The 12217-nt window shown below is 41.6% G+C and overlaps 1 protein-coding gene and 1 long non-coding RNA gene across 2 annotated transcripts; both read right to left on the reverse strand.

Annotated features, from left to right (window-relative positions):
* Positions 1 to 1302: 1302 nt before the first annotated feature.
* On the reverse strand, positions 1303 to 11399 carry lg3h17orf67 (linkage group 3 C17orf67 homolog). Its single transcript, XM_044188743.1, has 4 exons — positions 11170 to 11399; positions 9887 to 9987; positions 2393 to 2517; positions 1303 to 1529 (listed from the first exon to the last, which is right to left on the reverse strand). The coding sequence occupies exons 1-3, from the start codon at positions 11222 to 11224 to the stop codon at positions 2401 to 2403; spliced, it is 273 nt and encodes a 90-aa protein (XP_044044678.1). The 5' UTR covers positions 11225 to 11399; the 3' UTR covers positions 1303 to 1529; positions 2393 to 2400.
* LOC122872680 lies at positions 2526 to 9880 on the reverse strand. The gene is made up of 3 exons (XR_006377247.1): positions 8183 to 9880; positions 5447 to 5511; positions 2526 to 5336 (listed from the first exon to the last, which is right to left on the reverse strand). It is a non-coding gene; the product is annotated as an uncharacterized LOC122872680 (long non-coding RNA).
* Positions 11400 to 12217: the final 818 nt, after the last annotated feature.

A 12217-nucleotide genomic window follows, 5' to 3' on the forward strand; every position in this document is an offset into this window, starting at 1 on the left:
ACTGTGTGTCGTGTTTTATTGTCAGTTTTTTTTACAGCGCCGTCGGCCTTGGCCCGTTTAAATCAGCTTTGAAGGAAACGCCTAAACCCATTAATGAAATAATACATTTTTACCAAACCAATTAGGCCTTTAGGCCACCGTCTAAATCATTAGGGTTATTTTCTTGTTTCTTATACATGTTTTAATGGCCTTGATTTCTGTTATAGGTCATTGGGGAATCTATGAAAAAATGCGTTATTTAAAATTCCTGGCTACGAGCTAAATGGAGAGTCACTCGTGTTCTGATCACAGTGGGAGTTAAAGGATCCAGGCCTGGACGGAAACTCGTAACCTAATTTAGCCCAAAAAACAGCAGAACTACATTCGTTTCTGCTCAAAATTAGGTTAGCGAAAAACTGGGTTCTTCCTTCTGCAGGCAGAAGTCCGTCCGCCCGTGGGTTTGCTCTGAATGTTTCATTTTAATGTTCAGCTCTGCTTTTTTCTAAAAAAATGACACAAACAAAAATGCAGCTATTATTTCTCATCGGCCCCAACTGCTAGATTCTGTTCTGCTTTGTTCTATTTGTTTAATTCAGTTTCTGTGAATCTTCATAATAATTGGCAATTTTATTTATATATAATGTTTATTTCTATGGGGACAATATGTAGCAAGAACCAATGCCACACATCACATCACGCACAGCCTACGATGGGCTTTTTAAAAATAGATTTCAACGGGCCTACATATTTCAGAGTACGTTTAATAACCAGGTCTTGTGTGAATAGGCCTGTGTGGCGTGCAGCTCTTTGCAGGGGCGACACATCAGGTCTACCTGCGTGCGTCCGATGAGCTTCAAAGCCGAGCCATCTGCATCCGGCATCCCAGGACCTGCACAGGACTGCCTGTTAACACCTCAAGAAACAAACTGTTTACTGTGCTTGAACCCTTTAGATTACACACCTGATCCCGGGCTCTGGTCATCTCTAAAAGGCAATTCTATCAAAAAGTGATTCTGGCACAAACATGGGAAACATTGTTTGTTTTTTTGTTTTTGTTTTTTTGTTTTTTCGCTAAGCTGATTGCCAAGGGCTTCACTAAACGCATAACGCCATTCTATGCAAATAAGCTCCTCGTTCAGATTTGATGCTGGAAATCCCTTCTGTCACCACCTAAAACCGGGATCCATATAGGTTCTCTCCGTGAGGGAAATACATAACAAGAGTGGACTAAAAGTGAAGGTCTGCAGCCCCACCACCCCTCCTCCTCCTCCTCCTCTTACATAAGAATAATAATAATAACTACACAACCTTTGTTCCCCAGAATAGACACTCATGCATTTTGATTTATTTGTGATTGAATTTACTATTAATACATTTCACTCTGTGATGATACATGACACACAATAAAGAAAATAAATGTAGAAACTACTGATAACAGTAAACTATACAGAGAGAGAGAGAGAGAGAGAGAGAGAGCTTCCATCTTTTTATTTTTCAAGAGTTTTCATTGTTGCCATTGTCGAGTCCATGTTGTCGTGTCTGGTCTTTTACTGCGAAGAGAAAAAAAAGTAAAGAACAGTTCAAACATTGGAAAATGATCAGTCAAACATGATCTTACCAGAAGTGGTGGAAACGGACAAGACCAAACATGTGACACAGAGTGTGATGGTCTGATGAGACCAATGTGTGATTAGCAATATTTATCAGGGGGGTGTCTGAAAAGATTCATCTTAAATGCATTTACTGTACAATAAGGCATGGCCGAGTAATATTCCCAAACCTAATAATCAAAGTTTTGAAACAACCCCCAGGGCGTCACTTTGCCTTCCCAGTATCTTTTCTTTCTTTTACTGTGTAAACAGAAAGCTCAGACATTTGGAATAAGTGTTGATTGTTTTGGTGACGTTCCAATGCTAACAGCTGATGTGGCTCTATTCAAAACCACGCCAAAGTTTTGATCTTCACTGTGCTACTGTGGGCGTCTGTTAACAATGAAATACCGTTGATTTTAAACCAGTTTGAGATTGAAATGATTTTTTCAGAAGCTAACTGACTGTGTTAAAATATGACATGATGTGAGCCTGACTCGGAAACTGTCTCTGAGGTTTCCTGCTGTGCCAAACAGGCGTGATAAAATCAAAAAAAAAAAAAAAAAAACAGGAAGAGACAACAGCAGTGAGACATTACCAACACAGAAAAAGGCTAACACCGTCAGGGACTGCAGAGATTCAGCTGCAGTGTGTGAAATGTGAACAAGTGCCATTCCATTCCAAAGGGGTGGAAAGGGATTTCGCCCTGTTGGTGCCTTGCTAGTGAAATCTGAGTGAAACTAAAATGGATGATTCTGTTCACACTCATGCACAGCGGGGGTTTGGGGTTTGAAGTGAAAGTGGACGTGTGGTGACGTCATCACCATCATCATCAGACGGGGTATCCGTAGTTCCTGTCGCAGCGAGGGTAGCAGTGGGGGTTCAGCCAGTGTTCCAGGTTGGTCTCCTGGGCCCTCTGATCCAGAGCCTGCATGTGGAGCAGATGCTCCTGGGGGGGGGGGGTAAGGTGAATAAGGTGACAGATGAAAATAAAGTGAAAGAAACAACACAGGAAAGCTGATGAATACAGATCTGCGCCTGTCAGCCTCGTAGAGACGGGTTAGACGCGGCCTGCTCCGGGCCCGGGTTCAGAGGCCGTTAGCATCTGTTCACATGGGCTAATTTCTTTAGTTACTGAGGCTAGCTCCCGGTGGACCGCAGGCGGCGGAGATCATTTCCATTGGATGGAACAGGTAAAAATGGCGTGACGGCACGTGACTGCCAAGTTTCTTTCCGTGAAAACAACCAAAAAAAAAATGGCGGACATTCCTTTTATTCTCAGTGCAAAATGCAATATTTTAAGATAGTTTCGGCATTAAAATGCGTTTTTAGAACATTTCTAGATCTGTGCATTTTATTGTCCTAATATTCGTGCACTGAATGCCTATGATCCTTACGAAGATTCTTTCAGGCCAGATCGTTGCTATTGTGGTTGCTATGGACGCTGCTACGCATGTGGAGAACGCTGTGTTGTGGGCGGCCTTGGCGCGTTCGACTCCCGTTTGGGCTTCATTCCGTTTCAAATAGCTGCCGGTCGGCCGTAACCTGAGTCCAAACGCCACTGTCTCTGTGACGGAAGGGCGTTTTATATCCTGTGATTGTAAAATGTAAAGTTGCTCATTTAATTTTGTATTTCCAAGAATATGTGGCTGAGGATATTTAATATGAAATCCCCTTTCTTAAGTCTTCCTTCCAACGTTGTGTGCTTGTGTGTGTGTGTGTGTGCGTCTGACTTAGGCTACCTTCAGGGACACTTTTCAGACTGAAGACCAGTGAATTGGGGGGTGGCTTGACCAATTGGGGCCAAAACCCTTGTCCCAAATTGGGAAAAAGCTGATTTTTGGGTCAGTGGTTAAGGTTTAGGGGTTAGAGGTTAGAGTGAGGGTAAGTCTCCAGGAAATGGATGTAAGTCTATGTAATGTCCCCAAAAGTGAACTTCTGTCCTTGGCACAATCCATATTTCTTTTGTACAGTCAGTATTTAATTACAACTTTTATATCCCATTTCAAAACTATCACTATTCCATTCTGTAAATAGATTTTTTTTTAAATTTCAATTTAATTTTAATATTACTTTGTTTATTTCATTATTCATATTATTGCCTAACCTTCGTCTATTTTTATTCTTCTGTGTTGCGTTTTTTGGGAGACAACACATAACATATGTCAGCATGAAGATTCTTCATGGCTCCTGCTTTGAAATACTGACATTTGAACCTTGACCTCGGTGCATGTTTGAAGGCTTGTAATCCAGCAACAAAAGGGGCTACATACATGGGACCAACTGTTACAGAGAGCTTTGACCTCAGCCATCATGTGAGTATAGTCAACAACTGGGGGCACTGTCAGATCTGAAATATGGTTAAAATACATTTTCACCCATTTAACAATTAGATATTTAAAATCGGATTACACAAATGGGTTAATCACCCCCTTAAACTCCCCAGTGTACTCTAAATTCAGTATTATAAAAACTACAATTCCCTAGAGCCGCGCCATGCAGCTTGATACAAATCAGCACCACAGTTGTAGTTCTTCCAGTTTGCAAAGTAAGGTTGTAAATACGGTTGTAAAAAGATATATCTACTGAATATATCAAATATCTAGTACAGCCGAACTACTGGTTACACTGCATCTAGATGATCTATGTTAAGAAAAAGTAAAGATGTTGGTTTATTTAAGATATTTTAGCCAAACCAGGAGTCGAACATCCCGAGGGTTTACACCGAAAGCAGCCAATGGGAAGAGGGAAAAAAAAACCTATGGCTGATTATGACTGTAAAATCACTGTATAATAAGTAATCTATTAAGTAATTTACTTTTTTATTAATTTCTCACGTGTGCTGTGAACAACTGCCGTGACAATGGCTGAAATCGTGGCTATAACTCATCGTGGGAAAGCTGTCAATACACCTGTCTGTTCCTTTTCATTTCCCGAACTGAAATTGAGTGTATTGTAGCAGTAACCTTCATTTACACATTGAAAACATACTGAGGGCAAGCCCTCTTTCACAAATGTGTCCTTTTTACAAAAACATGGTGTGCTGATGTGGTTAGTGTTAATTGTAAGGTTATTCATAATAGCAATGCTGGTTATACCTTGAGCACTACAAGGCTTTAGAAAGTCACTGAGTCAACAACTTCTACAAAAACAGTGTTTATTGTCCAAAAAGAGCAAGTTTAAACCAAGTGTTTTGAAAAAAACAAACATGGACTTTGTTGCTGTTAGACTAATCAAGTGATCAGCAACACAGCATAAATTAAGACTGACCAGTTACAATGAAAACACGCACAGAACCTAAACTGTCTGAGTTAGATTTATTTTGGTTTGCACTGAATCAAGGAGGATGATAAATAACAAAACATACAAGCTGGCTCAAATTATTCATTAAAAATCCCGAATGAGTGCTTACAGTCCTAGCTGCTATCATTGTCATCCTCATCATCGTGATCATGATGATGATCACCATCATCATTGTATACCAGCGTCTGTATGCTTGACATGAGGAGGGCCTGAGACAGTCTGGGGTGATGTAACCATGCGTTGGTGAACCATCACAGCGCCGTGATGTAGCTTTCTTTCCAGAGGTTTGAGACTTTGGATGAGCTGTGCTGTGTCATTGATGACACAGCACAGAAAGGCATGCTGCTGATGGAGGTGGTCAGTAATAATTCTCATTTCCTGGTAAAGCATGAGCTTTTCCTCAGCTGTCGGAGTCTTCATATGGAAGGCATCAATCAGACTCCTCGAAACTTCATCTTCTTCAATCTGGAAGAGGACAAAAGAAAAGAGAGTGCTATGTCATGTTACCAGGTGGTTTCTAAAATGATTGGCAGGTAGTTGCCAGGTGGTTACTTGGGTAAGTTAACTATACTTACAGTCTCATCAAAGCAGAAGTAGACAGGTCAAGAGGGATCACATGCTTCCTGAAAATCGATGGAACCTGGTGACAAATTTATCACCTTATTTATTATATATTATATTTTCTTTTGACAAAAACAATGAAACGCTATTACACCAATTACATTGAATTTTAACAACTTTTTAACATTTTGTAATTTGTACCAGCATTACAGCAGAATGATGTATTTGTTTGACATGTAAAGTAAACCTTACTTCTATGACACAGGTTTCCAAACCAGTAGCTGATGCAGCTTTTGATATTAAGGGTGGCCCAACACGTGTCATTCCCTCCTTAAAAAAGGATTTTAAAGTTTCCCTTTGCTCCTCATGAATCTCTGTTCTCTCTTGTTGAGTAACAACAAACAAAGAAAAAGCTAGTCAGTAATAAAAAAAGACAGAGGGCCAGGAAAACTGTTAAAAATGGAGTGTAATCTGTCAGCCTGTGGCAGCAACCACATAACTGTCAGCTGACAAAACAAAGAACAATGTCGGCCTACAGGGTTAAAGCCATGGTAGCCTTCCTAGTTGACAAATAATTGCCAGCATGGCCGGCAATGTTCACAATATGATTTTATTTAAGCCTGAATGACATTCATCAGTTCTCTGTTTTATCAATCTCCCATGAGTGTTTGCGTTTGTATGGGTCATGTGGCGTACACGCTGCTGTTACCGCTTGAATTGAGCGGGGCATCCGGCATATGAGCAGGCTGAGACGCCTTTTAAATGGTGTACAGACTCCGCCTACTCGGCGCACCGCAGGTCCTCGCCGGCGTGGTAATGGTGCGGACCCACTAAATTGTGTCCTATTTAATTTTTTTAATTCTGTTTATGACTTTTCAGGTTTTGTTTTAAACCTATTTCTTTGAATGGAGCAAAAAGAAATAGAATTATTTATTTCCTCAACATTTTAATGGTGTTTTTATTATGCCACTAACACCTAACCACTATACAGTAGATGATACTAACAAAGTAAAGAAACAACATTTTGATTTTGGGACGGTTTACATTCACTTCGGGACGGTTAAAATTGTTTTTCGGGACGGTGGTGAAAAAAGTTAGTCTGGAGCTCTGATCATGTCTGTCTCTCTAGCGCCTTGCCGATGCTGCCGGCTGACCCCCACGAGTCCTGCTTCCTCTGTCTGGGTCAGCGACATCAAGCTGAGGCTGACTATCTCGTGCTCCTCCTGGGTGAGGCAGCTGCAGTTTGCCGAGTCCGTTAGCTCCCTCCACGCTAGCCCGGTGCCAGCGGCGGAGGGTGTGACAGCTCTTTCCATGCCGTGGGCTGATTACGACAAGGAGGATGAACGTCATGTCTATAAGGAGGAAGACCCCGCTTCCCTTTTCAAAGACGATGAGGCACCAGTAGCCCACCACTACCCCCTCGATGACCTGCCCTGCCTGTTCGACTCGGCCGCTGACAGGATGGTGACCCCACTGCCCCCCCAACCACCCTCCCAGGCTCCCGCCGAGGACTTAACCGCAGGCCTCCTTGCTCAGCCAGGTGGGAAACCTCGCCCTTGTGTAGTAGATCCCAAGATCCCAAGATGGCGCCAATCTTGTCCTTTGCACAGTGTGAGTGGGCGGCTCTGCTGACCACTAGGCGCCCAGCCATGGCTTATGGATCCTATTCCACCGTCGAGGGCTGGGAGTGGGGGTAGCGCTCGCTGCCGATCCCATTGCCCTGCTGCTCACGGATCATTACCCGGCGTGGGTGTGGCTCTGCGGCCCTCTCTCCACCTGGCTAGACAGGACGTTGTGAAGGGACTACACGTTACAATTCTGCTGCCAGCCCCCTCCTTTCAGCAGCATAATTCAGATCTCTTTCTCCATGCCCGCCGCGAGGGCGGCCTTGGAGGAGGTAATAGCCGCGCTCCTCTGGAAAGGAGCCCTACCGCTCGGAGGCACGGTAGGGTTTTTACTCCCCGTATTTACTGGGGTGTGAGACTCATTTTAGATCTGCATGTCCTGCACGGCTACGTTGAGGCCCTTTCGCATGCTGGCAGTCAGACAGCTTCTTGAGTGCATCCAGCCGGGCGACTGGATGACATCCATACCCTGACCGATGCGTACTTCCACATCCCCATTCTGCCGCGCCACAGGAAGTACCTGCGCTTTGGGGGCACAGGTCTATCAGTACTGCCGCCTCCCGTTTGGTTACTCTCTGGCCCCGTGCACGTTCTCCAAAAGTGTGAAGATGGCGCTGGCACAGCCACCTTCTGCCTGGACGTGGTGAGATGATCATCGATTCTCACCACGTCCAGGCAGTAGGTGGAAGCCCACTCAGCGTTGGTCATTCAGCATATCACACAGTTGGGCTTCGCCACCAAAACCTTGAATTCTCATAAATGTTTTGTTTTTGTTTTTGCTGACTTGTTGTATTGACACTCCCATTGGGCCATCCCCCTGTTAAAAATGATCGCCTAATAATCGCCTACTGCTAATTAGTAATGCTAACCACTTAGCTGCAATACAAGCTAACATTTTTGCAGTAACTTCAAGCTAGCAAATCAGTAAAGCATGTAACAATATCTAGTAAATGCAATTACAAAACGGTTATCTCATGTCAACGCGCTTTGAGAAGTCAGAAAGACTAGAAAGGCGCTATATAAGTACAGTCCATTTACGATTTACCTTACAACTATTTTCTGTATTGTTTTCACTAATTGACTAAATAATCATAGTTTAAATGCTCTCATTTTAAATCATCTTACCTGAAAATACCACGTTATCCACCAGACTTCAGGTTTAGCGGTGAGCTGGATTCCTCTTGGACTGGATCTGGAGTCTTCTTGTATTCGTATCGTGATCAAACACGTGAACAGATGATAACGGCCTTCTGAACCTACCAGTAGGTGTAGCAGGCCCCTTCTAACCCATATCTATGAGGCTGATAACCACTGATAACGTCCATTCAATCGAGTGATACATTCAAAACAGGTTTGCTAACCACATTTGTACAAATTAGTGTTTAGGAGGGAAATCACTAAGCCACAGTACTGACTTAGAACTATTTGTTCTTCTGCTTTGAATTATTTTTGCACGACACCCCAACAGTACAATAAACAGCACAACAGCGTAAAGTGAAATTACAAAGATGAGTAGCGCTAAACAGAGGGAAACATGCTTGGACTTGTACAATGATGAACGGAATCCTTCAAAGTATTACAACATGGAGAGAGACGACTTTATAGATCGGCTACTGCTGCTGCAGTTAGATTTTCCTTAGGTCAGAATAATTGGTGAAGAAATTACACAAGTACAGTGACAAAAGCTGAAGGTAGCCTACATGTCTTACTCTGCGAAATGATATTAGGTGATTCAGAATGTGATCGCAGACGGATTTGTAATATAGCTAAGCATGTATGTAATAAATAAGCTGGTTTCTTCTAATCATTTGAAGGACATTCTCAAGTTTCGGGGTGAATATTATCTATAGCAAGTCAACAAGGCTCTACTGTAAAATAGGAAGTAATGTCCAGATGACATCATTAAGTGCAAATGTACTCCTACAAAGTGCCGCCCCCAGAACGTTTTCATGAACTATTATGAAAAATATACATTCTTGATTTAAATGAATAGTACCTAATGTAAATTATCAGATAGAAGCATATATGCATACAGTACTCATTACTCAGAAGCATATTATGCATATGTGACTCACGAGGGGGGGCAAGCAATTGTATCAGGGGGGCCATGCCCCCCCCCCCTTAGCGGCGCTCCAGCTCCTACAATATGTAAAAAAACTAAATGTGCTCAGCTAAAATTCCCACCCATTCCACAATGACTGTGCTACATAAATAGACTTCTAACTGATTTCAAATTAGCATTTAAATTATAAATGATTTTGAGTTATATCTGTCATAGAACTTTTCTGCACACGATCTCTGGACTTAGCTTTTTGTGTTTATTTATTAATTAATTTTTTATTTAATTTGATTTTTGTTTTGTCACATTGCTTGACCCTCTGTTGACTTAATGTTGATTTTGACAGCTGTAACTGTTGACATGCAAAATGCAAAGTTAAAAAATGTAAAAAAGCTAATGAATGAATAATATAATTAAAAACCCACCTGCATGTGTATAAACACTTAATAAATGCTTTCTAACACACGGTATGAATGTTTGTGTGTAGTGTTACCAAGCATTCATTAACTGTTAATACAGCAGTAATGGATTCTTCATATGAGGAATTATTATTGTTGACAAAAACATTAATGAACACTTTAAATGTCTTTATAATTGCTTACAGCTACATTACAGTGTGTTATAATTTATTGTTTATTTAGTGCTTATAAATGTTAAATAGGTTCAAATAAAGTGTTACCCACAAAGATACAGAACTCAATATGATCAATAGTCAAGTCAGTCTCCACCTTGTATAATGTATCTATCCTCTTGCTCTGAATGAACCTTACCCTCATTGGCTCATCAGGGTGGCCGGGCTTCATTGGCCGTTCCTGCCTCTTGCTTCGGAGCAGCTGCTTAGCGAAGCTCTCTTTGATGATAGGGTTGGCATCTGAGGGAGAGAGAAAAATAAGAGTTTGACTGCAAAGAGATCAAATGTTTACTCTTATGTCTCGTGATACACACATCCAATTCTTCTACTGGTGCTGGGAAAGAAAAGATTCAATAAAGTTGACATATTGATCATATGTTTGTTCTAGTCTTGTAGATGTGAGTGTGCGTGTAAGCAGTTTCCTCTACTTTTAATTTCTCTTCACAAGAGACTCGGGAACTAAGACTGTCTGCTCTGAGTTTAACCTCTGCCTGAGTTATTTTGTTTTTTCTATCATATTCTATCAACACAACAGCTGTTTGCTTGCTGGCTGGGTATTGGCTCATCGGGATAACATTCCTCTCACTGAAAGCTGTGTTCAGACCCATGAATAAACCTCTCACCACTATCTGCTGCTGGTGAGCTGTGGCTGACCTGATCTGTTTAGTTAGTCCATGTGAGGTTGTTTATTCCCCAACGCAAGCCCCAAGGGAGTTGCTCAAACACACACACACACACACACACACACACACACAGACATACACACACACACCCGCCTCTTTAGAGCGAGGGCTCTCTGTCTCCCTCTCTCTAACCCAGGCCTGTATTGGGAGGGTATCTGGTGGAAGGTAACAAAGTGCCCATTCATCCTCCTCACTCCCCAGGGAGCCGGGCCCCTGCAGCACGTGACCCCAGCAGGCAGCCAGACTGGCTCTCTCTTCCTCTCCTGCCAGAGGGAGGTGCTGTGAATGAACCCAGCTCTGTCAACACAAGGCCAGAGCTGCTGCTGCTGCCCGGGCCCTCACAGCAACGTGGCAAAACACTCACATACATTCTACAGCTATCTCATTCAAAAAAAAAAACAAAAAAAAAAGATCAACTGTGAAGATTTGTGCAATTTCATTTTGTGTTCAAAGCAAGAATGCATGCTGAAATTAAATCAGTTGTACATGGAAATGCAGTGGCTGTAAAATGCAATACTGGTGCAAAAGAATAGCTGTAAAATGCAGCCAAAATAATATTGAAACACCATTTCCCTTTCTTGAACAAAAGAAAGATGCACTAAATTCATGCAAAACTATCCTAAAAGAGATCATTATTCTGATATGTCCTTATCTGACGTAACTGACCTAAATCCACTGACTTACTCACTGCTGTAAATTCACTCTGATCTCCTCAGGTAAATCCCTGAGAGTTTCCTACCTGTGTAGATGGTCAGCAGGACCAGGCAGAGCAAAATCACCACCAGCTTATTCATCTTCTTCACCTTTTTCCTGCCTGAGCCTTCTCTGCTCTGAGGTCCCAACCAGAGTCCAGAGGGGGTGAAGGGGGAAGTTCTCCTCCTCCTTTTCCTCCTTCACGTCACCCACAAATACCTGCTCATGTTACTGAGAAGATATTTAACATGAATCCCCATTAGTGATGATACGTTTATTTACATAGAAATATAATCTATAGCTCCTCATATTATACCTCTAAAGTTGCAAAATTACTGTGGAGGAACAATTAAAAGCACCTACTGTATGAAGTCTATTAAGGCAAGTAGGAGGCTGTCCACTAGATGGCGATGCAAACACAGTCATTTAGAGTTTAAGGCTGTTTTAACCACTCCAATAAATGGAGTCCTGAGCTCTTTGTGAAATGGTCTGGTATTATATGTAATGTTTCAGTGCATCTGTTTTAGCAGGGAAATGTTTATATTATCTACTTTTTGAGAATATTTTCACGTGTAAATGAAGGATGTCTATCTATCTATCTATCTATCTGATCATGTAATATTTAATATATCATGCTTTATTACATAATGTGCTACATAATATTTCTATATTAATACTGAGGAACACTAAGTATAATTACTTAACATATTATAAACTATTCTGGTGTACACTGTTACGGTAGGCTAGATGGTATCATATTACTCTTACATATACTATACTTTGCTGCTGCAAACTCACTATGTCACTTTGCTTAGAGACCGTGCTGCGCAGTTAGTTATTAGTTAATACAGCACTGGTCGTGGGTACTGTATGTATACTGCTTGCCTTGTAATTTGGAGTTTAATTGCTTTTGTATAGTTTCTATTTTTATTTCTCTTCTTGTTTTTGATTTATATACTTCTAATTATTTATGTTTTACTTTTCTCTGTTTATCTGTACTTATATCTGTCCGCATGCGGCTGAAACGCCTGAATTTCCCCTCTGGAGATCACTAAAGGCTTAACTTATCTTATCTTAAACTAGCTCTTCCTATC

This window comes from Siniperca chuatsi, linkage group LG3, assembly GCF_020085105.1.
Source record: "Siniperca chuatsi isolate FFG_IHB_CAS linkage group LG3, ASM2008510v1, whole genome shotgun sequence".
Taxonomy (NCBI): domain Eukaryota; kingdom Metazoa; phylum Chordata; class Actinopteri; order Centrarchiformes; family Sinipercidae; genus Siniperca; species Siniperca chuatsi.